The sequence below is a fragment of the Rhinolophus ferrumequinum genome, chromosome 4 (genome assembly GCF_004115265.2).
Source record: "Rhinolophus ferrumequinum isolate MPI-CBG mRhiFer1 chromosome 4, mRhiFer1_v1.p, whole genome shotgun sequence".
Lineage (NCBI taxonomy): Eukaryota > Metazoa > Chordata > Mammalia > Chiroptera > Rhinolophidae > Rhinolophus > Rhinolophus ferrumequinum.
In genome coordinates this window covers 85367233-85395187 of record NC_046287.1, presented here as the reverse complement: position 1 = coordinate 85395187, position 27955 = coordinate 85367233, and the positions used below count along the sequence as shown (strand labels likewise).

The following is a 27955-nucleotide window of genomic DNA, read 5'->3' as shown; positions in this document are numbered from 1 at the left end:
ATATGTTTTTATATTTGTGTGTGTGTGTGTATATATATATATATACATATATATGTATATAACTTGTGGGAGAATATAGATTTGTATTTGATTATATATGCATAAAAAAGAAATAATAATAATGGTTATCTATTTTGGGCTGGAGAATTAAAGAGGTGTGGGATGGGTGAGACAAAGACTTTTCACTTCATGCCTTTTTTACATTTAATTTTTAAATCATGTAAATACATTAAAAATTTTTTAACATGTGGGAATTAACTTAAGCTTATAAATCGATGCCCTTTTCTTGTCATGTGATAAGTATTTGACTTAGTGTAGTTGTATATTTCACTAATTTCTGGAAGACATCAATAGAAAGAAGTTCTGCAACTGGAATGATACTATGGGAACTGAGGCAAAGGAATCATGATTCCTAATGACAAATTAATAATATGGTGTTAGTGAAAACAAAACAAACATGAGGTGAACAATCAGGAATGATTTAAGACTTTATTAGAATATTTGTTTTAGTTCTGTACCTTTAGTTCTGTGCATATTTAAGTGAAACAGGAAAGGTTGAAAGGAAAGCAATAAAAATGAATTGGAGGCCTGAGATGCTAGCCCTTTGAAGAAATGCTAAAGGAAGTGAATTGAAAAAAGAGGCAAGAAACCATTTGTCTGTAAATATATACTGAAAACCACAGGAATGTTTGGATATCCTATATTTTCACAGAGACTGCTCTAGGATCTAGACTTACACTAGGGCAAGAGGAATATGGATTGTTAGTAAGAAACATGAGTTGAAGTCTGAAGAAAGAAACACATTAGCAACAAAGGTTGCCAGTCACCTTCCCTAATTTCTTTTTTTCTAGAAAGGTAAAGCTTAGACACTGAACTATAAGTCTTTTTTTTTTCCTCCAGCCTTATAAATTCGCTGTAGGAGACAGGATTAGGCTTGAAACTTTATTGTTCAAAGACAAAATCCATGCAAGACCCAAATGGTTCAATATTCATATACTGTTAGCTGAGATAATTTTTTCTTTTTTTAATCCATCATGTTAATTGGTGAGACATCTAACCAGCCTAACTTTTTATTTTTATTCAGGTGTTGGGAAAGGCAATGGAAAAGATCTAAAAGTACAAATAATAATGCTGAAAAGGCCTATCTTTTTCTGTTCTGCTTCCAAAAATTGTATGGTAAGAGAAACCATGTGAACTGAAAATTCTGGTGTTTGATTGTAAACCCAATGTCAAATCAGCATGTTGACCGCCCAAAACCTTCACTCACCACACAGAGAAGCCATGTTGCTTTCTGGTAATGGTCCAACTTGGTGCCCCTGGGTCTAGATGCAAGTCAGAATTAAACTAAACTTCAAAATATTTTTTTCAGGGCATTTTCCAGAAATATTTTCAGTTCAGAGTGTTACTTTGGTGTTCACTTTTCCACAAATGCCAAGCGTGTTCCCAGGAATCTATCGGAGTTTTAAATTCATGTGTTTGGTCATTTTTAGCCATATTTTTTCTTCTTGGTCATTTTATTATATGGCACTGATTCTGAAATTTTAGTGTGCATGAAAATCACCTAGGAGCTTGTAAAAATGCAGATTGCTAGGCTGTCCCCCAAATGTATGATTTAGGAAATCTGGAATGGAGCCCAGGAATCTCTAAACTTAATGTCCCAACTGATTCTAACTCAGATGTCCTGTGGGACTGCACAATGAGAAACATGACAATGCAAGAGTCAATGGATTTGGGGAGGAATTGCTTTCCCCAAAGCAATGGCACCTGGTAGTCAATGTTTTCTTCAATTTGAAGAAACACCTAAGACTACAGACCTTTTCGGAAGCAATATGAAAGCTTCCTTCCCGGCTCTAAGAAATGTAAACTTTCAAAACATTCTCAGGCTCACGCCTCTAGTTCTCCTATTACCTCCCCAACACCACTCCTTTCCCTTTTTGCCCCTGCCCCAACTGAGGGCACACCCCCAGGTCTGATCCTTGGCTTTCTGTTCTTATCTCGATACATGCTGTCTTGGTTCCGCCCATCCATTCCCGTGCTTTCAACTGTACTTTGTTTCTTTCACTTACTGAACAAGTATTTATGAGCACCCACTGTGTGGCAGACGCAGGAGCTACAACATGGACAGTCCCTGCTCCTACAATTCAAGCACGTTTGTCAATCCAGATCTATCAAATGAGCTTTTCTGCTGCTTCTGCAAGTGGCACCCACATTCTCTCACTCAGGCCTTCAAATTTGGTATTGTCTTTGATTTTCTTTGTCTTGGCCCCTAAATCCTGCTGATTCCACCTTTGAAATCTCCTCACTCCCTTCCTTTCTGTTCCTATTTGCCACTGCCCAGTCCAGGACCTCATTTGCTCATGCCTAGATTTCTACAATGGTCTCCTCATTTTTTTTTCTCCTTATACAATGCAGTTCCTAGAGTACTACAATATGCATCCTGAAATACTGCTCTCATTGGGAAAAGCTGTAGGTAGACCAGATGACACACTGTGTGCCCATGGTCAAAGCCAGTTAATACCTTTGTCTCAGTCTCAGATTACATCTCAAGTATTATGAGAATTAAATTAGGTAATATATGTGATGTTGCTTTGTGAGCTATAACTTGCTAAATGTTATCTGTAATAATTATGAGGCCACTTTGTCACATCGATAACGCCCCCACCGTACTCTTCAACAACTTCATTCTTATTTCTTTGGCTCTTGAGCTTTCAAGACATAGCCCTGACACTTGAGCTCATTTCCATCAGTAACTTGACCTGCACACTCCATTCCAAGACTTGGATCCGCTGGGCCTTGAAGCACAACACTCTAATTTCTGCTTCATGGTTTTGCTGGTCTTTCCTCTTCTCCCCTCCCTCCCCCACCAGCCTCCTGTCTGAACTGGATTTTCTTTTCAGTGCTCCTCTTCATTTATACAAATCCTTCCATGCCCGACTCAATTACTGCCTCCTCAGCGCAGCTTTCTTATTCTATACCTCCTGTCAACCTTTCCAAAGCACACAACACACTCAGTCTTCATCATGCAGTTTGACACATAATTATATGCCATTCTACTATCGAGCCTTATGTGTGTAGCTCCCTGAAGCACCGAGTCTGCACCTTCTTTTGTATTTTTCACAGGGTCTAGCAGAGGCCTTTCTCCTTGTAGGTGGCATCATTAAACAAGGGGGAATCAATAACCAAAAATACTTAGTGTAGCTTCAAAGTCGTTTTCATTCCAGAAACTTGGCCTGTCTTGGGTCACTCCATCTAGAAGTCTGCTATCAACAAAGACTATAGTCCCATATGTTGGGAACACACTAAGAAGCTCAATTTTAAACTGGCGAAAAGCAATGCATCACTGGTCATGTTGTATCAAAAATAACAATTTTAAAATTGAGCTTCTTAGTGTATTCCCAACATGTGAAAATCAGGTGACACACATTCAACAGTAATGTTTACTTGGTTAAACTAATAGAAAATTGAAGACTATGCTTTTCAACTGTGCCCCATCATAACCCTTAAACATACTGGCCTTTAAAAAATGTAAAAATAGTATCGCAACTTTACAGAAATAATGATCAGCATTTATTTATACATGCAGAGATGAGACCAAGAGTATTTGATAAATACAGGAAGCCTCAATAAGTGAACGTGAACTTCACTGTTATACTTATTACTGTACTTATTATCTCATTAGCTCAGTTTATAGCTCTGAATTCCATGTGTTCATTCACAGATAGTTCATGATGCTGAAACAGACCAAGTAATAATTCATCTACTCAACTGCCCACTTCTGTATGATGATGTGAAAGTGCAGTTTTTCTCTTCTTCAGTGAGTAATCAAGAAACAGCCTATGCCGTTATTCTTATCTGGTTCATTGAATGATCCTTGTTTGGGAATTCATTTGCTACATATCCCAACGAGGGAGATGTCAACTCCTAGCCAGGGAGGAAGACAAAAACAAGTCAGATCCATAACAGTTTTTTTAAAGGGCATATGTGATTAAAATTTTTTGCTCATTGTTTTTTTCTAAATTCTATACAATTTGCATGTATTCATTTTTCAAGTAAGTGATATCAAAACGAAGATGTTGAAGAAAACAAAGGTTATGTTTTACTGCATAGCAGTGATCAGAGTTTTGTATCTTTAAAACACATTGCTCCCCATGATTTATAAAATACTTTAAAGTGAAGATTTTACTTTCCTCTGAATTGTTACATAATACATTATAAATAGTATTTTAATCTAATATTTACTTTATGTAAAATGAGTGTTTCCAATATTTACTTTATGAAAAATAAGAATTCTTTCATTGTCATCCCTTTAGAATGATTAGTTCTTGGTACCAATTTTACTACAAAGAATAACCTTTTTTTAAAACCATGTCTTTTTAGGATCTTCCTAGATACTATGACAACTGCCCATTTTTCTTTTGGTTCAATACATCTTTTATACAAAATAACAGGTATGGCTCATGATATAATCCAGTAGAAACAGCTTTATCTTCAATGTCTGTGTAAGGTGTAATGGCAAGTGTTTTGCTGATTACCAATAAGCTCAATTCACAGAAACCAAAATATCCTCAAGTTACCATTCTTCATTCATACTCATCTTAATCTGGTTATTTAAAAAATATGGCTATTCTTGAGACTGCATTATCCTCTAGGTCCATGCCATAGGACTTTTGTAAGTTAAAACATAATCAGATCTTGGGTGTGCAAATGAATCCCTTCCATGGAAGGTTAACATGAGTCTGCTCAGTACCGTGAATACTGCAGGTCCTCGGTATGTGTTGATTTACTGATGACCAACCACCACCAAATTCCGTGCCAAAGTAAGACGTCATCTAGGGGGCTTCAGCTGGTGTAAAAGCTTATTGATTGACACACATATCTAGGGCAGAAGTTATAAGGCACAGTAAGACAGCTCAAAAAAATTATTAGCAGTCTCCCATTTAAAAATGGTTTCTAGTAACTAAATTGGGAACCATTTTTTAAAAAGTAATCGATTTGAAGATTATTATTCCAAACAATCTTCTACCATATCTGGAAACTCCTTCCTGAGTCTTGAAGCTCTCCATTTTTAAGTATTTGTTCTGTGGTGCTAGAAATCTGAGGTTATTGGCATCATCATACCATCCAATACAAAAGGAAAAATAATATTCAAAAACTCATGCAGGTGAGGTTTGAAGAAGTGGTTGTGATTTTACATGGCAAGAATCGATAGCTCTCGTTACATAAACCCTAACCTATTTTTCAAATCTGAACTGCATCTAATCATACCTCAAGTCCAGTAAGGCAACAGTAAATTGAACTTCTGACCTACACCCAAAATGCACACAGAGTGAACGGTGGATTGGATGAAAAATTTTTACCAGTTTTTTCCCTGGATGTATACAAACAATGAACTTTGACTCACTAAACAAGTAAAATTCCTCAAATATACAGCTGAGTGGAACTTCAGCTGGTGGTTGAAGTTGAACCCCTCAGAACTGGTTCTTACTAAAGGACGCAAAGTTTTCCTTTAAAACCCCATATTCCTATTAGTGAGGCAACACGTTAGATCACTTTTCTCCTCACTTTTTTTTTTGACGTTTCTAAAGATTTCTCCAACATTTAAATTCCTATACTTCTTGGGAAAGCTGTTTTTATTAGTTATGAGATGGTTAATCAGCCTAAAATGCCAACTTCATTGCTTAGAAGACACTCAGTATTTTACTACTGGGTTTTTTTTAAATACACATCTAGTTTCTCTGGCTGATTTCTGTCACACATACAAATTTATTTTATTAAACCCAGATGTCATTAATTCCATGAAAAGGCAATGTTAAAAGAATCAGTGACATGTTGTTACTGTGTGTTTGTTAATGAAGATTTTTTGCATTTCACTGGAGTAAGTGGGAGCGTTGGCTCATAGAAAGCTAACTAGGTACAGAAAAGGGGCAAAGACTAACCACAGTCCGCAACGCAAATCTTTTTTAAAGCTCTACCAAGGGTACCCTACCGCATGGCTTTTTTTTTTTTCCTTTTTTAAGATTTTTATTAAAAATATAGCTAACATACGATATTAGTTTCGGGGTTGTTGTTTTTTTTTTTAAGTGCATGGCTTTTTTGATCCTTAAAATGTAATGATTTTTTTTTTCTATTCTAGGCTTTATCTTTCAAGAAATGAGTTGGATAATCCCCATAAAGCAAAAACATGGAACATTTACCGTCCAGAGTTTGCGGTGGAAATCTATTTTGATGACATTAAGTTGTAGCTAGTATCTCTAGTAAGTGTAGCTCCCCTTCTAGGATAGAGTCATGTTCTTCCCAATCCCTGCCACATATTTATAAATTCAAAACCTATTTTCTTGCTGGTATACTTATATTTTTATATATGTACATATGTTCTTGTATATATGTTCTTGTGTCCAAGGGAAACACAGTCCACAAAAGCATTAGTTATCATTTTTAGGAACTTTGAAGTAATAGTTTCATATCAAAATAATTGAGATATTTAAATATTGTGATTTACGCCCAGTGCTCTGGGTTTATTTCATGACTTACATAATTTTGGACAAGTATTTATTCCCTGCTTTGTCTCACATTTATAATTTCAGCTTAGAAAGGTAATTTCTATTTTCTCCCTCCATTTGATTTACAAACTGTTAACAAAGATCAGATTGGCAGCAAAGACTGTTAAACCCAGAGAAATGGTCACACAACAGTGCCCATCCCCCAGCACACGCTTTTCTCTTGCAATCCAAGCACTGCAAAAAGCGTGACAAGCTTTTCTCAGTTACACACAGACATTGGGGAGGGTAAGAGAATCTTGGTAAACATGAAGGATAAAGAATCTTTAGTAACTTCTGCTTTTGTGTAACATCACAAGTGAAGTCAAAGGAAATCCTTGCCTAGAGAAATCTAGATTTATTATTTTAAAATCCACCAACCCCACTAACAACCAACTTCACCTACGCTTGGGGAACTCTGAAGGAAGGTCACCTTTTCATTATAAACACTGGTTAGTCCTGTGTCCACAGGGAATCATTTTCTCTTTGGTACCAGGTGCTATTTTATTTTAAGTACCTTCACTGCTACTGTATCTTAAGGCCATAAAATTGTCCTTGAAAACAGTTCTATTTTGCCTTTATTGAAATTATCCTTATTTGATTTTTCCTTTAATTGGCAAGGCTCTCAACAGTCTCAACCAATTCTTCAGGAAATAAAGGTAGTAACAAATGAGAAGCAGTGCTTCTGCTAAAACACACTAAATTCACTCCTGAAAAATACTTGCTCTGCAAAAAGCACACACTAAGGAAAAGGTTTGTGAAGGGAAATTGTGTTTAGGGGTTGGGGCAGACCACTCCAACCAAGCAATGTTGTAACCAGCACACTAACCATTAACTACGCAGATTGTAGCTGAGAATGTCTGGAGTTTACCACAGGGTATCTTTTAAAGGGGAATTAAAGCAGTACTCTAATTGGAGAAGGACTAGGAGGTGCCCAAGTGGGAGTAGAGCTCTGAGCCACTGGAGCTGTCATCACGGTCACTTGGAAAGCTGTGCAACCCCGGCAGGTGGCCTGGGTACAGGTGCTTTCTTCTTTTCCTTCCAAATAGCCCACAAAGGCTCCCAGCTGCCAGTGCAGCAGCCTAGCTGAAGGTTTTATTTGCTTTTCTGACAATAGTTATCGTTCTACTCTCCCAAATCTGGCTCTCCTGGAGGAAAAGATCTTGTTGGAGGACATGCTCTCAAGTTCCTTCCAAGTTATGACTATATTATTCCCTGTAATTTGTGTTACAGACACGTGTGTGGTTGCAGAAAAGCTTATACAGTTTTTCCTTTAAAATTCATACCACAATAATCCATAGAGGTTAGATCAGGTGGCAGATTTGAATGGGAAAAAAAAAATGCTTAGCTGGCTCACTGAGGAGTAAGATCTATCTTTAATTTTTTCACTACTGGCAATAAGAAGGGGAGGAAACCCCAATTTATGAGAATCTTGATTTTTGAAATAAGATTACAGTTGGGGTTTCCTTTCCCTAATCTTCCAAAATGCATCAGAATTTCTGGCAATTATGAGTTTCTCATAGAAACTTCTTACGGCCTCCTTGGAGGTTGCTTTCTTAGAATCCAATGGGAATAATTCCTTGAACAACTTGAAAAACTTACGTATCAGAATGATACTGGTTTTCTTAAACAAAAGTTACTAACCTAGAATAGAATTATTCAAAACTTAATAGCAGGAAGTTTATTTTAAAAATAGAACAACATCCTGTCAAATCAGTCATACCGCGTCCACAGCCTGGTGGAGGGAGATAGAAATTCTAATAACTGGTATATAAAAAGAACGTGTATTATTGTCTGTTTACCTACAGTGAAGTTATTTTACATCAGAAACCCCTTAACAAAAAAACAGTGCTCATTTCAATAAAACCTTCACCTTGAAATATTACTATACATAACTCTTAACATTCCTGACAGTTGGTTCCTAGCATGGATGTAAAACACTTAAAAACCAAAACAAAAATTCATATGCTCAAATATTAGGCAAATAATTTAATGATACAGAATACTAGAATTTCTTTAAACACAGTATTTCATGTTACTATATTTTTGTCTGGAGTACAGATCTGAAATGGGACAAATTATACCCAAATACTGAACCATGAATTAAACAAAGAGAATGAACAATAAATTCCCGACTTAGGTTTCCATTCCTTACTCCCACTCACTCATAGTTGCCTCAGACTGTTTATATTGAAGATGTTTAGTTAAATCTTTAAAGGATGACATGTGAAAAGGCCCACTGCCAACAAGGCTGAGACATGCAGACCGGCGCCAGGCGGGGGCGCCAGGCAGGGGGGCCGTGGACTCTGAAGCAGTTCACTTCCTGCTGGAAGCGAGGGCCATTTTCTATTTTGCTTCACTCCAGGCCTGTTCAGACGAAGTACCACTCAGTAGCTATGGGCCATTTAAGTATGGAGAGAAAAGTAAGGCAGAAACATGTATTGCTTTTAGAGAAAAAGTAAAGGGAAGACTAGCCAAAGCTCTGGGGCACATCAAGCACGACACCAGGCGTCCCCTCCCTCAATGTCTGCAGCAGCCCCCATTTGTCAGCACCTCACTTTCCTGACCCTCTTGCTTCTGGCATATGGCTGGAGTTACCAGAGAGGCTTCACGGAGAACAAAAAGCTTAAGGAGACTGGAGGTTTCACACAAGATTTATATTCTGCTGAAGGGCTACACACACGGTGTGGCCTGTTATTAACACTGTCGGCTGCTTAGGAACACTTTTTATGGAGAGAGCCCTTGCTAGTTTTGGGGCAGCATGGAATGAGGAGGCTTCCTTTAGCGGTGACAAGAGGGACTCTTACACCAAATGGCTAAAGAACAGCTGCCCATCCCCAAGGCTGTGGGAATCAGAGGAACTGGGGTTTGTGCATACGTACAACATAGCTAAATAAAAATTACATTTTTTGTTTCATTGCTTTATAAAGTCACACTCCACATAAAGTCATCATTAAAATTCACTGATTGCCAGTACCAAATATAAGAGGCTCCAACACTGTAAATGCATGGGGAGGAGTTATGGACTCCAAGATACATTTGAGAGTGGGTCAGCCTTGACATTCCTCACTGTGTCGTGCAAACTCTACGTTTTTGTCTAGTTCTGAGGAGAGGATTCTATCCACAAATACTGTAACTCAGTCACCAGAGAGGGAACACGGGCTACTCTTGGCTTTGGCACTCTGTTCCCTGGGTGGGTTTCCAATTGGTGGAGGCAATGAGTGAGTGGTCCGACAGAATACTCTGGAATCCTGTCCAGAGACAGAAGCTAAGGGCTGTCATCAGCCACAAGGTCTTCACAAAGCATAGCAGCACACCCCTCTCCCCTCAGCCCCTTCCTCTACCTAGAGCCCAGCAGAGGGGAAGCTCTTTGGGAGAGGAGAAGAATGGAAGTTGGCACAGGTGAAGGCCAACGCTGTTCCCAAGGGCCTGATACTCTAGGCCACACCCAACAATATGTCAGTACAATATGATCCCACCCAGAAAATGAATGGCACTATTTTAACATTAGAGCATCTTGGAAAAATCCAGGATGCATACTCTGAAATTTAAATCAGGAACATGGAAGCCATACCGGTATGCAGGTATATTCTCCTCTTTAAAATCTAGATGGTGTTTTAGTTTTCAAGCACCACAGGAAACCTTTTTAAAAACTTTAACCACTTGGTATAGTGCATGGGCTAAGCAGATTTTAAAAGAGACCCTCCATCTAGAATGAGTTAAGTAATCGTTTATAACCATCTTCATCACACAAAGTTACCTTGTAGGTTCTTCTGGCGAGATCTGAGATTAAACATGGAACAAAACTGTCCTTCACTCACAACACATCACCTTCCAAACCAAATACGCCGGTTAATGCAAAATCCCTGATATAACTATATTTAGCTTTTCAGATTAGGTACAGAGGGCCAGAGGCTTATCCTGGATGTCCCACCAACGACAAGAGCAGCAACTTTTGTATTTCAATACAATTATGGGCAAAAATTATATGATGTAGACTAGAGGTCCCTCCATAAAGTTTAAGATTTAGGGTAGAAGAACACAAGACAAAAACAAAATTCTCACGAAATCAAAGTAATTCCACATTGGTCTTGTACTCCATCAAACCCTGAGATGAATTGTAGTTATGCTTGTACTTGGATCCAGGTTTGCCAATACTCTTCAGTATGCTTCGAACTGGTTCATCATCAGCTTCCTGCTGTATTCATAGGCTAAAAATAGTGCCCCATTAGCAGGGAACGCTCGAATCATGGTAGGTTTCAGTCCAGAATATAAGGCTGTTATTCCTAGAAGACAAAAGAATGATCAAAGACTGAGATTCCCTTCCTTAGAGAGATCCCACAAAGCTGCATAGCATAGATATTTTTATACTTGCAAATCCAGACAATAGCACTAAAAACCAACAAGTGACAAAAAGATTTATTTCCAGGTTTCCCTTGACTAATAGAACTAAATAGACTAATGGAAACAGGACATCAGGTCTTCCAGAAAAGTTGGGTGATGCTCAGGAAGCATACATCGATCTCAAGCCTGTTTAACTCCTAGTAAATAGATCGGACAGAGCTAAGCCTCACGTGGGCAAACAGAAGGCAGCCACAGGCCGTAGTTGCTTTGCAGTTTCCCCAGGGGGGCAGGAGCCATACGCCATCGGGCCAGAGGAAACAGTGCTGGTATGGAAGTCGGAAGTCGGAGACCCGTTTCTACTTCTAGTGCTGCCCAGGGTGGTTATGAAGATGGAATTAGATAAAGGAGGTAAGTACTTCATAAGTAGTTTGTAAAACTATAAATTGTTATGTAACTTTAAAGGGGTTACATTTAGTAACATACAAGGTGTCTGTACTCTATTTGGGATACTATATAAACACTTTGTGCATACTGGTACTGTGCTCTGTTTTAAAATCAAGACAGAGGGGTTGACATCCCAAGCTTTAAGAGGTATAGTACATGCTAGAAGGGCAGATCTTTACTCACTAGTAGCATAAAATTGACTTTACAAAAACTTGAGTAGGAAATCTTCATCCTTCTGCATAACTCTAAACATTGATAGAATATCACCTTTAGAAGTTGCTTAATGTATTTCTAATTCTAGAAGTCCTAGCATTAAGGATGTTGTACATTCTTTTAAATCCCTTAGTGGTTCTCTTAGGGTCATCTTCTGATAATATCTATATTATGTAAAACAAGTGGTGCTAACTTTAAAACACCTGTCCCGTTAAAGTCCATATTTTAATAATTCCCGCCACGCTATTTAGTACAAAGAATCCTGACAGGTACTTGGCACAGCGGTTAGGAATAAGAACTTGAAACATCCTTGAGAATAATGAAAGTAAGCTAAAGAACGGGGGTTGGAAACAAATCCACCAACATGGATTAATATACAGTGCTAGAAAGGGCTATGAGGCAGGGGGACGAGAGCAATGATCCGTAACTTCGACAAGACTAGCAGTGAAATGACCAATCACTCTATACATACCTACCCTGTTTCTGCAATTAGCAGACTCACCTTCGTTTTTCACAACACTTATAAAGGTTCCAATAAATCCTGCCTGTTTTCCAGACATGGAAAGAACTTGAATTCTGGACTTGATACAATCCACTGGGTAAACAGCAAGCCAGAGGCAGATTCCACCAACTCCACCACTTAACATCAAAGGGACGGGGCCTAGAGAAGAACATTAGCAAACAGTGTTTTGTCTCAAGAACGGCTGATGTGACATTTCTAGAGGTCAAGGTAGTAGTGGCTGCAGGTAGATGCAAATACAAATGCTGAAGCTGTGGAACACAGTTCTCTGAGGCAACCGCCAAAGCTCTAAGAGCACAGGTTCCGTGTGGTCGTCTGGGTCTACCCCTCATCTCGCCAGAACCAGAAGCCCTAGTGAGGGTCATATTTAGGCTGGTCACTGTGGTGCTGTGGCCCTCCTGCTCCGTCCTTGAGGGCTGGTCCACACACAATTGGAAGGCCCCCGGGAACATGGCAATGCCCTACCAGGATGAATGAGACTGGAGACCATTGAAACATAGGTCGTATCTTCAACTTTCTCACTCTGAAGTACTTTAATATTTTAATGCCTAACAGCCCTGATTCTTCCTTTACCATGAAAAACCAAAGTTGTCTTCCTAAATGCAACAGTTAAGCCTGGGAGCTGGACTACGCCCAGAAGAGGTCCAAAACACTGACGGGAGGTATTTAAGAAAAAAGTAATCACACTCATGAGAGCCAAACACTGATATGTTGTGTCAAGCAGCTAAATAGGATAAGTTAGAAAGAACTACACTTTTCACTGTTTTCAAAATAGTATCAAGATTTATAACCAAACTTTAAGCTTATTGCAAGATGATTTATAGGTGATTTACCCACATATTGCTGATTTCCCATAGGGAAAGTAATTTCTGTTTTTCCTCACCCCTAAAATGGAGCCAGAACAAATTAACAAATGTTATTGCAGTAATGAAGTTTGGGATGTACTGCTTCGGCCAGTCCTGAGGAAATTACCAAGCCCAGCGGAAGGTGCCAGCAGTCACCAGCGCCACCCAGAGGAAGGTGCCAGCAATCGCCAGCGCCACGTAGCTTTCCGGCATCCGGAAACCCCAGTGCCAGGCCAACTGGCCACAAGGGGGCGCAGAGTGCATGGAATCTGCAGCAACCACACCATTGGAAAGCTGACACCATCAAACCTAATGAAAACCCATTTATTTACCTAGTTCATCTTTTGATCCCCCTGATGCAAAAAACGATCGGCTCAGTTCATAGCCGCCGAAGAAGAAGAAATAGCCCGGTACTTCTCGAAGTAAAGTGCTTGAGAGTCCATGGTAAAAGCCCAGTGGGCCATCCTTTCTGAGGATACTCTTCACGACAGACCAAACTGTACTGGGAGGAGAAAGAGCTAGAGTGTTAAGGCAGGTAGGGGAGAAAGGACAGCACTCGCAATCGCACCCAATCACAGAGCTGATTAAACTCTAGAAAGGAAGCAGCTCATTTCAGAAAGAGAAGAACCAGAATTCTGAGAAGAAAAGGCTTGTGGGGGAAGGAAATATCTCAGAGAAGTACAGATAAAATTAGAACAAGTTTCATCACCTTAACTATTTATTGTATGGTAAAGAAATTTTACTTAAATGGATTCATACATTTCTAGAAGTCATATTATCCATGATGTAAAGGAGCTAATGCCCATTTTTTCAACAGTGAATAAGTGAAGTTACACTAAGGAGAGTCCAAACTCAGCAAGAAAAAAATGGTATTGTATTTGCCCAGTCCCTTACTTCCCTCAATTCCTATTTCATCAACCTTTCTTTAGATGTGTGTTTTGAGGAAATCTGTTCAGGTGTTTTAGGAGTCGTTTTGTGTGAGTGCAGAGAAATGAGTGCAAAGGGAGTAAATGTTACTTGAAAGCAAGACCAAAGAAATTCTAGGAACTGAGTTTCAATTCCTGAGAGGCAAACACTAAGACTGTGGTTCTTGGAGACGCAGGTATGCCAGAATTTTTATTTCAAGCAGATCAGAGTCCTGCAGCAGCCAAATGCAGGACACTTGTCCTCTAGGCTCCTCTTCCTGATGCTGTGTGCCATGGAAGACTTAGTCCCTGGAACAAGAGCGCCAGACGCCAGCAAACCACATACTTGGGCGCAGCTTGGTGAACCCCTAGCTTCTCCCTTTGTTCTCAGCAGGTGACCAGGCTTGGACCAATGAAGGTACGCCCTGAGGTGGTAAAGGCCACCTGCTTTTAATGATTATCTCCGTCTGAGGACTTCAGAAGGCTTCTCAGGCATTATCCATTAGCCAGGTCCTTCCAGCAACACCACTCTCATTCTAATGAGAATGTGACAAAGGAATCCAACTCGACACAGTCAGCCTTCCAATCCAAGTCTTAACCCCAAACTACCACATACCCTTGTGTGGGCACTGCTGTACCTAAAATACAGTCAACCAACACTTACTTTTGTGCAAAGTGTCCATTTGCCTAAGTCCTTTGAAGCTAACAATAACTTTCTTTAAAAATACCTTAAACTACTTCCCAGGGACATGAGGGCAACTTTCTAGGAGCTGTTAATGTTTTATTTCTTAATCTGGCCACTGGTTACAAAGGCATGTTCGCTTTGTGACTACTTATAGAAACCCACACTAACGATTTCTGTGCATCCATACTTCAATAAAAAGTGCTAAAGATTTATACTTTTGGAGCTCTGTGGGGTATTAAATATCTGTCAGGTGGGGTGATGGGTCCAACCATCACAGACAGTCTGTTCAGAAAATTATCCTCTGACTGGTAGGTGAAAATATTCCAGAAATACATTTTGAAGTACATAAATCTGTTTTTTTCCTCTGCCACTTAATTTTAGTACAATATAAAATTACAAAATACTCAATACACTAAAGCAACAGAGACCTACTGTTAGCGCCCGGGATGCTTACTTCTGGCTTTGGGCTATCTTTCCTGATGTCTCCATTTCGTACATGGTCTGTAGCCGGCACTTCACAAGCTCAGTGGGGCAGAGCACCAGTGCAGCAAACGCAGAGGCGAAGGAACCGGCAGCTGCATTCTGCAGATCACTGAAAGGACACAGCACAAGAGGCCAATTACCTGTCCTGTTACTCATTCACTCAGCACTCACCATGCTGAAACACTTCAGCGTTAGAGGACAGCGAATATGAACGGAGAGAAACACTTCCTGGGCGCCCACAGGATCTTGCATCTATGGATGCCATAGCCCAGGGAAGCTGACAGCAACACCCCAATTTCCATATGGGGAAAATGACGCTTAAAGGTGATACATAATGTGCTCAAAGTCACGCAGCTACTAAGTGGCAAAGCTAGGAGATTCAAACTCAGGTCTGCCTGACTGCAAAATCCATGCTCTCTTTATTGGTCACAGTGCTGCGGACCAAATATTTGTGTGTCTCATCCCCAAATTCCTATGTTGAAGCCTTAACCCCAATGTGATGGTATTTGAAGGGGGTACTTTTTGGAGGTAACCAGGTTTAGATGTAGTCTTGAGGGTGGAGCCCTTACGTGGGATTAGTTCCCTTCTAAGAAGAGAGCAGACAGAGAACCAGTTTGCGCGCTCGTTCACTCTCATTCTCTCTGCCTCCCTCCCTCCCTCTCCCATGCAGAACACAGCAAGCTGTCCATCTGCAAACCGGACAGAGGGCCCCCACCAGACCCTGAATCAGTTGCCACTTTGATCTTGGATTTTCCAGCTTCCAGAGCGGTGAGAAACAAATGTTTGTTGTTTAAGCCAGGCAGTCAATGGTATTTTGTTATAGCAGCCAGAATTAAGACACCCAGTAACATACAAAACATGTAGAGGAGGAAAAAAATTGTTCAGAGTCCCACTACTCAACTCCAAAACAGGCACTATTAATACTTTGCTATATTTGCCACTATGCTTTAAATAAAAAGCGTTCTGAGGCCATCCCTCCTTGCCCAAAATCCAACCTGGAGCAACCAGACGTGTAATGTAACTGCCCCAGATGAAAATCCAGGATAAACTGTTAATCAAAAAGTTGCTCATTCCAAAAAGATTCCCCAGTTCAGCTGATGACCTTCTGACCTCCGCAACGATGCAGAGGGCACAGTGTGATGGTGCTGGAGGAGAGGCGGAAGCCCATGTGGGTCAGCCAGCTCAGCAGCTGTAGGTAAAATGGTTACGCTGGAAATGTAAGTGGAGGAATGAATGCACATAAACACAAAACCAGAAGTACTCCCCTGGTCTCACAACCATTCAGTACCACCAGCCACAGTCACCAGCAGGGCTGTGAAACTGGAATCCAATACAAGTTCACGAATATGGAGGAAAGTCTAAGAAACAAATTACCAGGAAGACCTCCCTGAGAGTTCATGGGAGTCATAAAAGAAGACCCTCTCCAAATCCCAAGACAGCGTTTCATCGTGGGAGCACAGCTCACATATGGAGCGAAACAACCCCTCATTGGGCAGAAGGACTGCGCCACTCACCGCAGGACAACTGGTTCCCTGAGGTCACCCGTTAAATGCCAGCATCCTGCTGTTACTAAACTACTAGCTCTACTCCCAGATTCCCAAACGCCCCTTGGGAAATCCCCTCCGCTGACAGCCCCAGGCAGAGATCCCCTCACAATTGTTCTCCAAATTCTGAGCAAAAGTTTAACAGACCTACCACATTCAGATGTCCTAAAGTTCCAATAAACTAATAGTTACATAAACAGATGTCAAACATTAGTGTACAATCAAGGGCCGCCTCCAGTCCTGGCCCCAATATCCCCTGGTGGCCTGGCCTTGGTGCCACGGATGGACGTGTGGTAGGTGTCAGGTCTCAGAAGGCTGGCTTGGAGTTGGCTTTCACTCTGGAGGAAGACACTGCTTGCAATATGGACTTCTTTTTGGTTTTAGAGAATAAGATATTGGACCCTTTCCAGAGGAGAGTGAGATACACAACTGTGCGGGCACTCGTGTGAAAACTGTCCGCTGCTCACCTCATTCCTTCCCACTCCATTCCTGCTTAACTTGGTTGTCAAAACCAAAGCTTGAAATGCTTTCTGCTATCTTTCAGCCAGCTTGCAGGTCCATACTTGGCCTCCTTCGGGGACTCTATGTCAACCTGCTGACAGGCTACAGGCAATTAGGGTCATGAACCCATTTGCCAAGATGGCTGGAACAAAGGTGGCATCAGTAAATGTAGCCGACCACTCAATCTAAGGTGCAGTAATGGCTCGCCTGCCTGAACAAACACCAAGCGTGTTGTTATGGTGCAACAACAAGGCCAGATCAGATCTGCAGTGGACTTTGGCTTTCTAATAAATACTTTCACCTACCAGTGCACTAAATGAGGTCCATGGGCCCCAGCTTGCACCTAAAGTATAAGCGTTTAGAGCTGGAATTGAAATGACAACAGGCGTAGGATGGGATTTGGTAAGAATCAACTATCACCCGTTCGACAAACATGTACCTGAACACTCCTGGCATGTAAGACCCCATCCAGCCAAAGGTCAAAGGAGGACACCATTCAGGGCAGTGTTCAAATCGAGAACAAATATTTACAGTATTACTGCAGAAATTCACAACAGGTTCTCACAAGCAGTTCTTTCCTTTCACTGCTTCTGCTTATTAATCTTTTCTCTAGATCCGACCCCTACACAATATTCCAGAGCCCCAGCTGTGTTCAGGGAAAGACTGCTGGACGGGGGCTCGGAAGACACAGGCTTGAGTCCTGGCTCTCTGTCATTAACCTGTGATCTTGAGCATGTAGTATCTGCACTTCATTTCCCCATCTATAAAACAGAGTACACCTGATTTGCTCCTTTCGCAGGACTAGAGAGAGAGCCCCCACCAGACTCTGAATCAGTTGCCACCTTGATCTTGGACTTCCCAGCCTCCAGAACGGTGAGAAACAAATGTTTGTTGTTTAAGCCAGGCAGTCAATGGTATTTTGTTATAGCAGCCAGAATTAAGACACCTAGTAACATACAAAACATGGAGAGGAGGAAAAAAGTTACTCATAGTCCCACCTCTCCAAAACAGGCACTATTAATACTTTGGTATATTTGTCACTATGCTTTAAATAAAAAGCGTTCTGAGGCCATCCCTACTTGCCCAAAATCCAAGCTGGAGCAACCAGACATGTAACATACACGGCAGAGCTTTGTAAACACCAAGGCGGCATTTCCCCAACAGGTGACAAGCAAACACTGTTCTACAGGATGAAAAAGAAGAAGAATGCGAGTTCACAAAAGAGGAGAGTGAAGGGTGAGGCCAAGGGAAATAGGAGGGTTTCTTTCCTGCAGGACTCCTCCAAAATCTCCCATGGTTGCTCACCATTTCCCGTCTTCTCCCCAGTGGGTCCTTCTCTAAGGACGCTGGAACTCACACACCAGGTGCCCTCAGAACAGTCTCTCCCATGGGTGGGCCCACCTACAGTCACAACAGACTGTTCCTGTCAGTCTCTCTCCTGGGAAACCTCACTGTCCTGGTCGTCTCCTGCTGATTTCTTCCCTTCCTCTTTTTCCTGACCCGCTCTGTGCTGGAGGGTCCTAGGATCAGTGCTCAGCCCTCCATAGACACTGTCTCTCTGAGTGAGCTCATCCAGTCCCAAGCCTTTAAACAACAGATTCTCCCCATCAAGACAGAATTCTTGCGTACACAAGGGCATATCTTTAGATCTCTAGGCACGTCCAGAGTACATTTCTGTACAAAGGGAACCTACTTTAGTTATGTAAGACCTGTAGTTGCAATAGGATTTCAAATTCCTACCAAAACAACCAAAAAGACTGTCCTTTGCAACTACAAAGCTGATGGAATAGTTTTAAATGATTTGAAAAATAAGTCAGTGTTCAAAAAAGGCATGGCTAAACATCCCGGTGAATTCCTTTTAGTCTCCGTATAATAAATACCCAAGGATGACAGGCCAAAGTCTGATTGATGTTCAGGCCAGACTCGGCCAAAGAAAACAGTACGTTCACCTGTATTTTCTCAGATGCTTCTGACCCCTCCTAAACTTCCAAGTTTCTCCTCAAACCTACTGGGTTCAGGCGACCTCTTCCAGGACTCTGTATTGTGCTGAGTAGAACTTAAACCTTGGGTCACAAGTTGCTCTGTAGTTTCTGTCCAGCACTTCTGCCCACCCCAGAAAAGTGGCACCACCATCAGCATCTGAGAAGCACTCTCCTGAAGAATGCCGACGGTGAGGGTGCCTCCTTTTCCGGGTGCGTGGGCAATTCTCCCTTTGTGTAATGCAACTGTGTATTTCAATACAATGGCAACATATTCATCATCAGGAAGAAATTATTTTTTGAAAAGGAAACATTCTTCCCCGTAAAGTATCATAAAAATCTTGACTATATAACAGGGTTGTTGCTATTTTTTAACAAATGAAGAAAGTGTCAGTGTCCTCAGCTCACCTCAGCTTTGCCTGCCGGTCCAATCCCACCACTTTCCGCACCACCTGTTGGCAGAAGCCGTAGCACATGAAGAGGACAGAGTTCTCGGCGATGTTGGCGATGAGCGCTGGGCTGGTCCCCTTGTAGAATCCCCGGAAGCCCACCTGGGAGTACGTCTTCAGGCAGCAGTCGGTGAGGCCCCTGTACAGGTCGGGGAATGTCTGCATCTTCACTTTCATCGTGTCGAAGGGCTGCCCAGTCAGAACACATGCTGTGCCCCCTGCAACCAGGACAGAAGTCTTCTCCAGCACGAGTCTATGGCTGTGTTTTAGAATGCAGCCTTGATAACCCATGGAAATGAGGGACAGGCAGCCACCCCAGTGCTGACCTCTGCTTCAGTTCATTTTGACCTCCTGCCCCCCCAAATCTTCTAGCCCAGTCTAATAAACAACGTATGTGCCCAGCACCCAGCTCCAGCCCTGAAGCTCACACAGTAGAGGGACAGACGTGTGCTCCACGTTCAAAGCCACCAGATGCAAAGGTGTGGCATGTGTTTAGCAGCATTGGCGATGGGGTCAGAGAAACCTGGGCTTAAAGCTTGGCTCTGCTGTATCCTCCACAAACAAGTGGTTAATAGCAGTTACTGTGTCTGTGTGTGTGTGTGTAGCCATATAAAAAGGGAGGGAAAGTCTGGGAAGAGTTAATCACTCCTCTTTGCCTGATGACTAGCAGAAAAATAACAAAGCAATAGATAAAGAAAACTGAGTGGCTAATTAATCCCTGAAATGTTAAATATTTGACCCTCTAGAAAAGCCTCTTATTTGGATACTACCAATGAATGATTTGTATTGAGATAGTGAATGGACTGAAACATACCTTTGCTTAGCAACAATCATCTATTTATTTGCTTTTATACTGTAAGAGAAATACAGCGAATCTAACTAGCATTAGATTACTTCAAGAAAAATTCTGAACGTGAGAAAAAGACCTAAAACCACTCTGTAACGTCCCCAGAACCTGGACTGGGTCAGAAGTTTTGGAACTGCCACGGGCTAGTGTTTCCACCTTCCCTGGGACCCGCGAGGACACCATATGTATCTCAGATGTCCTCTGCTTGAGTCAGGAAACATAACCACTGGATGAAGTTATTAAAGCCTCATCAACACTAAAAAGAAGGCTTACACAAAATACTTAAGAAACAAACTCACAAAGACAACAGAATGAAGGTTACCAGAGGGAAAGGGGGTGGGGAGGATGAAGAGGGCAAAGGGGGTCAAACATACGCAGGAAGAAATGCCTACCCACGTTGTCAGGAAAAGTAAATGCTAGCAGTTATAAGAGCCCCACACATGTTCATACCATTATAAAAAGGCAGTTACCAGCAACTGCCTTACAACAACACTGCTGTCATTTACAGATTTAAAATGTACTGTAAATTACAAATGTGGCACCCACATACCTGTCCACACAAATGGCTTTCTAGGAAAAGGTAAGCTTTTCAATTCTATCACAACAGAGCTGACATCTTTGATAGACTGACTGAAGGCAGATATTTAATTCCAAAAGCTGAAAATTTCTCATGGGGCTAAATATCCGCCTACTGCTGATACCAAATGGTCCCATTGTTTCCATGTTAATGTCTGAAGGGAGCGTGGATGTGTGGAGGGTGGGGTACAGCTCACTCCCACAGCAGGGTGAGGGGCTGACCCAAAGCACACAGCAGGCAAGAGGCCACTGGGGTGGAACCGAGGCAGCCCTTAGCTTCCCCTTCTCCTCAGGCGGGACACTCCTTGGCGGCTAACCTGGGAGCCAGAGCCTTTGCCCTGCACTTCTTATCAGTGTCTGCAAAGCCGTGTCTCTAGCCTTCCTCATTTGCCTACCTTGGCCGACATTGGGTTCATGGGAAAGTAGTCTATTCTCTGAACAGCAATTCCTTTCTTACAATGAAGCGAAAGACAGGATGAGAGGAGGCGGCGCTCTGATTGTACTTGATCTGTTGACCTACGAGGTCCTACTGGATAAGAGGACAGGGGACAACCTACCCCTCAGCTCCCACTCCTGGGAGCTGCAACTCATTATAAGAATTGGTGTGGGAGGCAAGGGTAAAACAGGGTTTTCATCTGGAAAGTCTGAGCATTTGAGTGCCTTCTCCAGCCCTAACATAACACAGGAATCTGGAGAACCAGTTACCAGCCATGCACTTCCCATTCTGTCCTTTGCGTCAGGCTGAGCAAAGGTGATCTTTAGAAAAAGCGTGGCCTGTGTGTTGCAAGCACTGCCTGGGAGCACTTACCTGTGCCCCGTGGGGCCACAATGTGCCGAGGGGCTCAGCCCTAAGCCCAGCCCACCATTCCCCAGCAAATGCTAGGGCCTCACGGTTCCTTGCAGGGCTTTAAGACACAGTGAACGTCAGTTACCAAAGACAATGCTAAAGGATGCCCTCCATTCTTTCCCCAGCAGTGGTGAGGAAAGGCACTGGAATTCCTTAGAGAGACGGCACTGTTGTTTTTGTACTGCAAGGGCTGTGAAGACTGCCGGGCTTGGAGTGGAATCCCAAGTTACCTGCAAATCCCAGCTGTGTGACAATGGACAAGGGCCTTCAGCTTGGAGCTGTGATGTTTTCCAGCTATCAACTGGGAAACTACCTTCTCCTGTACTAGGAACCCAATACTACACTTCTATTACATGGATTCATTTCAAGTTAAAGCATCTTGCTTCTGGGGCGACAAAGGTATTATTTTCCCCACGCTTTCCCTCGCTCTCACTTGTAGAAGGTACTTGAGGAGGAGAGGATGGGTTTTCTCAGGGATTACCTGCGGCCCCTGCCGTGAGGTCAATGGCAGCTTGTATGGCAGGATTGGACTTCATGTTCGCCCACTCTTCTGCTGGGCTCTGTGAAAGGCAATTCCTTGGAGCTTATGACGAGCACCTCATACCCCTGGGTGGAGACAAGAGTTCACCATCAGCCGGGCTTCTGCTGCCTCCCTTTTTCTAGGCCTGCTGACTGGTTAATGGACCTGAATTTCTAGGAGCCAGGATATTAGCTCTACGTTAACCAAAGGGAGTGGACTCAAGGTGTCAGTGCAACTTAGTGATTGGCCTCCCTTTGTCCCTGTTCCCCCACCTCCGTACAAAAAGCTCACAGATCAAAACTCTCCTTGAGTAATCAGTGCTACAGCCACTGGTGGGGGGCACTCGAACCAACCTTTCTGAAACCCTTAGAAACAAATGCCACCATAAGGGAGGCCAGCCACAGATATCCCAAGCCACCTCAAACTAGTTTTTCAGAGGCCTAAGTTGAACCATCAGTCCACCAGGCTCAGTTCTAAACTCAGACAGCAAGCCTGTGCTGAGTCCCTAAGAAGAGGTCACAAAACAGCTGGCCTGGAAAGAAACAGGAGCTCTGCCTGGGTTGAAATGCCTATTCTGCCACCAATAGGGTGGCCCCCTAAAGCTGGAGGTCCCCATCTATACAAGGTAAATAATAAAGGTATTCTCATTATAATACAAAGGCAATTATAAATACTATGTGGGACAGATGTGATGATGAACTGTCACCATGCATCGAGAGTCCTTAGAACAGCTACCAAGCACAGCACCAAACATCACTGTTGTCCTTAGTCCCCTCCAGACTTTCTCAACGCTAATATGCACACAAATCACCTGGGGATCTTGTTGAAATGCAGATTCTAATAGGCCTCAGGTGGGACCAGAAATGCTGCCAGTCCTGACTTGCCAATAATGCCTGACCACCAAGCACATCTCCAGAAGCAACACCAGGTCCTTTGTGTTCCAGATTTGCTGATAAGAACCACCTGGGCACCTGTTAAATATTCAAAGAAACTAAGCTTCACTCCTGGAAATCTTGATTCAGTAGGTGTCGGCTGGAGCCCTAAGAAGTTTGTAAAAACTAGAGCCTCTCCTCTACCTTTAGACAAAAATCAACTATTGCTGAGGCATGGACTTAGAAAAAGGAAGATTAACATAGAAGATTAAAGTAACCAACTCAGCAACCGAGTCTGTATGCTTTTCAAACTATGTAAGTGACTTTTCTGCGAACGACAAGGGACAGTTTTTATTGCACATTACACTGAAGACCTGTGTGACCCTAGTCAGGCTGCCTCTCAGAGGACAGGGTGGGCAGGCTGGATCGCTGATGAACACCACCGTCATCCTAAATGTAGTGGAAAATTTTAGCCACCAATTAGTTTTTTTAACCAATTGAATCATGTTGCCAATGACCACACATGAAGAATCTTACATTCTTTACAAAAACATTTAAAACTAACAACAACAAAAGCACAGTATTTAAAGCAACTAACGTTGAAGCACAAGACAACAATTTAACGTTACTGCTAGGCCTGGAGAGGCAGTACCAATTACTGAGGTTCATAAATTGGTGATATCTGTTGAAGGATATCAAGGTCCTAATCTAACCTCCTCCTTTTGCAGATGGAAATTTGAGGCCAGAGGAAGGTGAACTGTGGTTGTGCATCAAGGAGGCACACAGGGCACGTCCAGTATGGCCTCTCTGTGGTCCTCTTTTTCGTGTGGACGTTTTCTTAGTAAGATCTGCTGCGCCTTTCTTCTGTGTCATCACTGTGACTCCCACCCCTTCAGGTAAGCCAAACTTAAAACACATCAAATCCTACAAATAACTGCTTGTAGAACTATTAGGATAGTACACAGTGATGGGAATTAACAGATTAACTCAAAGTGTGGGCAATTGATTCAAATTATGCATAGCTTTGGTTTGAAAGAGACATGGCTTGGGGGAAGCAAGACTGATCGCGGTGAGTTAAAACTGATTCGTGACCTTCAGAGCCACCTGGATGTAAAAACAATCCTTTCAGCGTCTCTTTACCCCCCTTTTAAAACACAGGGTCGACTTCAGGAGAGAGACAACAGAGCTAACCATACATCTTAATTGTTCTCTGGGGTAATTAATTTTTCTTATAGGAGAATCCATGAGGCTGCATTGTCCACCAGGTAACAGGCTGCTACGGGAAGAGTCTAGCTTCAGGCTAAAGGTGGCGCGCTAGGAGGCCGCCCGCCAGCAGTTACTAGAGCTAGGGCATTACTAGAGCTAGGGCAGAAGGGCGTAGGGACGAAAACCAGCCTTGCCACTAAGCAGCGAGCAAGGCGCTCCTCCCCGGGATCTCGGGATCCTCGTCCGCACCAGGGGCAGTTTAAGGAGACGAATTCCAACTTTCTCTTCCCGGCTCTGAACCGGCTCCCTGACCGCCCAGCAACCTGCATGAGTCTTCCATTCATTAGCGCCTCCGTCCTCCCCAGGGCTCGGGCACAGACGGCCCGGAGACTAGATGACACGAGAAGAGGGCAAGGGATGGCAACATTTCCCTGCAAGTGGTTACTGCGGAAAAGAGGCCACGCAGCTCGAGAGTCTCTGCCAATCCCCAGGGCAGCTCCCGGGCGACGGGCGCCCGCGGGTCCCTGGGCACGTGTGCCGCGTGCTGGCCGCTTCCCCAGCTGCCCGGGAAGGTCACTCCGCCCGGACACCCAGGGCCGCCCGCTTCTCCCTCCCGGCCGATCCCCTGCAACCCGCGAGCGCCGGGCTGGGGCTGCTCTCACCGCCGCGCCGGCAGGCTGCGTCCAGCTCGGGCTCCGCTGCCTGTGCTTGTCTCTGCCTCCGAGGCAGGGGCGGCCGCTTAACCCCCACGTGGGCCATGGGCCGCGGGCCGCAGGTTGGCCTCCGCCCCGCCCCCGGGAGCCCCGCCGGGCTCGACAGCGCCCCCGCGGCTGGGGCGGGCGACGGCCCGCAAACGGAAGTCGGCGTGGTGCGGCGGGAGCGCAGCGCGCACAGGCCGCGGGGCTGCCGGGCGCCCGGAGCCGCAGGGCCCGCCGGGGCTGCCGGGGCTGCCGGGGCTGCGGCGCGAAGGGCCCCGGCCTCCGAATTGCTTTCTTTCCCCTAGGTTCCCCGAGGCCCCCGTGAGGCTGACTCTAGTTAGACCTCAAGGCGGGGCCTGGGGGTGTAGAATGTTAGGAGGACAGACAAAAGTCTTTAGGCTGGTTAACCTTGCTAGAACTGGGATCAAGGCCCTAATTTTCCATTATAATTAAGTACAAAATACTGGAAAGGAAGTGATGAAAACTAGATATGCTTATTGCCGGTTAAAAAATCCCCCAAACGTTTCCGATTCTACCTCCCCCAAGGAAATCTATCCCCACTGATGAAAAATGTAACTCTTAGTCCACCTCTCTCATATTTCAGGCTATGTCTGTGGCTCTCTGGCGGTTTATTAAAAAACACTACTATGTATAATGCCAGGTGAGTAGTGGATTAATTGCGGGGAATCACTGCATAAATTATGTAAATACCTAACCACTATACTGTACAACGGAAACTAATATAAAATAATATTGACTGTCAACCGTATTTAAAAAAGAATTTTTTAAAGTACATTGAATTTTTTTTTTTTTAAAAGAGCACTACTCAAGGAATCTGTTGTATACCAGGAGTAAAGGAATTTTCTCTAGGGCCCTAAGACACAGAGCTAACACCTACTCAGTGTCAAGGGTCTTGGTCTGTCCCTGGCAGCTACTCAGTGTAACATTTCGTCATGGCCTTGGGACTACTTTGGTTTATGCTTCTTTTCTACACCATGTTTTCTTCCTTACAACATGGTATCATTTTCTTTTATAACTTTCTGCCCTGTTTGGATATGGTATTAGACTCTTGCCAATGTAGTTAAGTGATTTTTGGTGCAAGCCAGTGGCTTAAATATTTGACGTGACTTGTGTGAGTACTTCAGGTGAACACACAACTGAATAGACTTCCCTGAGGGAGGTGCTTGAAGGCCCCAGAGCTACTGATGAATTGGGGCATGCATCAAAACAGCACAAAGGCTGTTTTTACAGGATCAGCACTTGAGAACTCAAGCTTCTGGAGCATAATTTAATTACAGAAACAAGCCAGGGCATTTCAATGACTTGCCCAGAGTAACATGTAACATAATTTGTGGGAAGCAGATCCAGGAGCAGAACCACCAGTTACAAATCCTAGAGAACTGAGGGACTTTTAACATCACCTGGTCTGGTAGCTTTTGCAAACTCGAAAAATGAGGGCCAAAAGAAAGTTAATTAAGGACAGACCCATATCTCCTGTTATAGATTAGAAGGAGCTCTGGATTTGGAGCCAAGACGCCTACATAAAAATCTGTGACCTTTAGTGAGTCTTTTAACCTTTTGAAACCCCAGCTATCACCATACTGCATCTCCTTTGAACCCCTCTGCTCCGGGAGCAATCCACCATGTGCTACTGCAGATTAACACCCCCTACTTTGTCTTGTCTCCCTTTAGCCCCTTCCTCTCTGACCCTCACAAGGGTTGTTCCAAACTATCATCAATCTCACCAAGCTTATACATTTCTTCTCTCCCTCGCCTCTCAACAAACCTCAGCCTCAATTTATTCTGTAAACTAAGAAGTAAGCAGGAAACTTTCATGTAAATTTTTAACCCCTAACCTATAGGGGTTGCCTTTTTTGCACAAAGTCTCATTTGTTTTTCCTCCACTTGCTGTCTTGCTTGCTGTATCCTCATGGCTGGCATGAATGATGCTGGGGAAGAAACAGGCTAAGTTAGAGGGGTCAAGTCACTTGCCCAGTGTTGTACAGGTACTAAGGGAAGAGTTGGGACGCATCAAAGTTCTGTCCAATTCTAGTTCTTGTTCAATTCTAGTTGTTCAACAAAATTCATATTCTTAACCACTATGCTATATAGGAATGCCTTCTAGAATGCTTCCTCTTAAAAGCAAAAAGTTTGCAGGAACTAGACGTTCTTTCTCCTGGAATAAATCTCCCTCTAAAATTCTTCACAGCAGTGGCTCTTTCTGCTATCTCTGTTTTAGGAATAGAGAAACAAATATACAGATGTCAAAAACCTTAACATCTCACAGGAGCTCAGAGAACTGATTGATTGGCATTGAATCATGAAAGTGACCATGCAAAGTTTGTTCTAAGGGTAATTCCCCAGGAATCTGACGGCCTCTTGAGAACAGAATTTTAGATTAATCATGGCTCTCAATGTAGATAGATCAACCCAATAGCATTTCAGACCTGGGTTCAAAAAACCAGACAAGTCAATGCACTGACCTCTTTGCTCCAGGTAGCTGTTTGTTGCACTTGGGATTCCAAAATCCAGGGACATTAGTACAGCTGGCCCTGTGATGAAGCGGCAGATGTGACGTATGTCAGAGGTGAGAGGACAGACAGAATGGCTACATGGAAAAGGGAGGCTTTCTAGGTCAACAGAATTTCACAATACACTGGTTAATGATACTAAAAGGAGAAATAATTTCACCACTTAAAGGATTTTGGCCCTGATACCATGTGGGTGTGTTATAACAAAGTGTTAATTGGAGTCGCAAATAATTCAAAAACATAAATTATCTCTAATTCAAGGGTACTTTTAATTAATGTGAAAGAAGGAAAAATGCTTTTATTACACAATTTCAACTATTGAATATTCTTGGCTTCTGATATAATTTTCATCGAAAACTCCCTCAAATCGTTTTTTCAGAATCAGGTAGAGTTTTAATTGGAAATAAACA

The 27955-nt window shown here is 42.9% G+C and overlaps 2 protein-coding genes across 7 annotated transcripts in view; one reads left to right on the top strand and one right to left on the bottom strand.

Moving 5' to 3' along the window:
* LOC117021351 (phosphatidylinositol 3,4,5-trisphosphate 3-phosphatase TPTE2-like) overlaps positions 1–10572 on the top strand; it is a 38943-nt gene extending 28371 nt beyond the window's left edge. For 2 of the 3 annotated variants that reach the window (XM_033104393.1, XM_033104392.1), the window contains 4 exons: positions 1097–1176; positions 3719–3814; positions 4378–4448; positions 6134–10572. In XM_033104393.1, coding sequence (XP_032960284.1) covers positions 1097–1176; positions 3719–3814; positions 4378–4448; positions 6134–6242 — 356 coding nt within the window. In that variant the 3' untranslated portion in view covers positions 6243–10572. Of the gene's footprint in view, positions 1–1084; positions 1177–3718; positions 3815–4377; positions 4449–6133 lie in introns of all 3 variants that reach the window. The other variant, XM_033104391.1, reaches the window with a different exon arrangement.
* On the bottom strand, positions 8506–27598 carry SLC25A15 (solute carrier family 25 member 15). 4 transcript variants are annotated; one of them, XM_033104396.1, is made up of 7 exons: positions 27498–27598; positions 22200–22324; positions 19408–19666; positions 14947–15084; positions 13235–13404; positions 12040–12198; positions 8506–10822 (listed from the first exon to the last, which is right to left on the bottom strand). In XM_033104396.1, the coding sequence occupies exons 2-7, from the start codon at positions 22252–22254 to the stop codon at positions 10698–10700; spliced, it is 906 nt and encodes a 301-aa protein (XP_032960287.1). In that variant the 5' UTR covers positions 22255–22324; positions 27498–27598; the 3' UTR covers positions 8506–10697. The 4 variants fall into 4 exon arrangements, with proteins under 4 accessions (XP_032960287.1, XP_032960285.1, XP_032960288.1 ...); XM_033104394.1 differs by lacking the exon at positions 27498–27598 and adding an exon at positions 24979–25116; XM_033104397.1 differs by lacking the exon at positions 27498–27598 and adding an exon at positions 24640–24746.
* Positions 27599–27955: the final 357 nt, after the last annotated feature.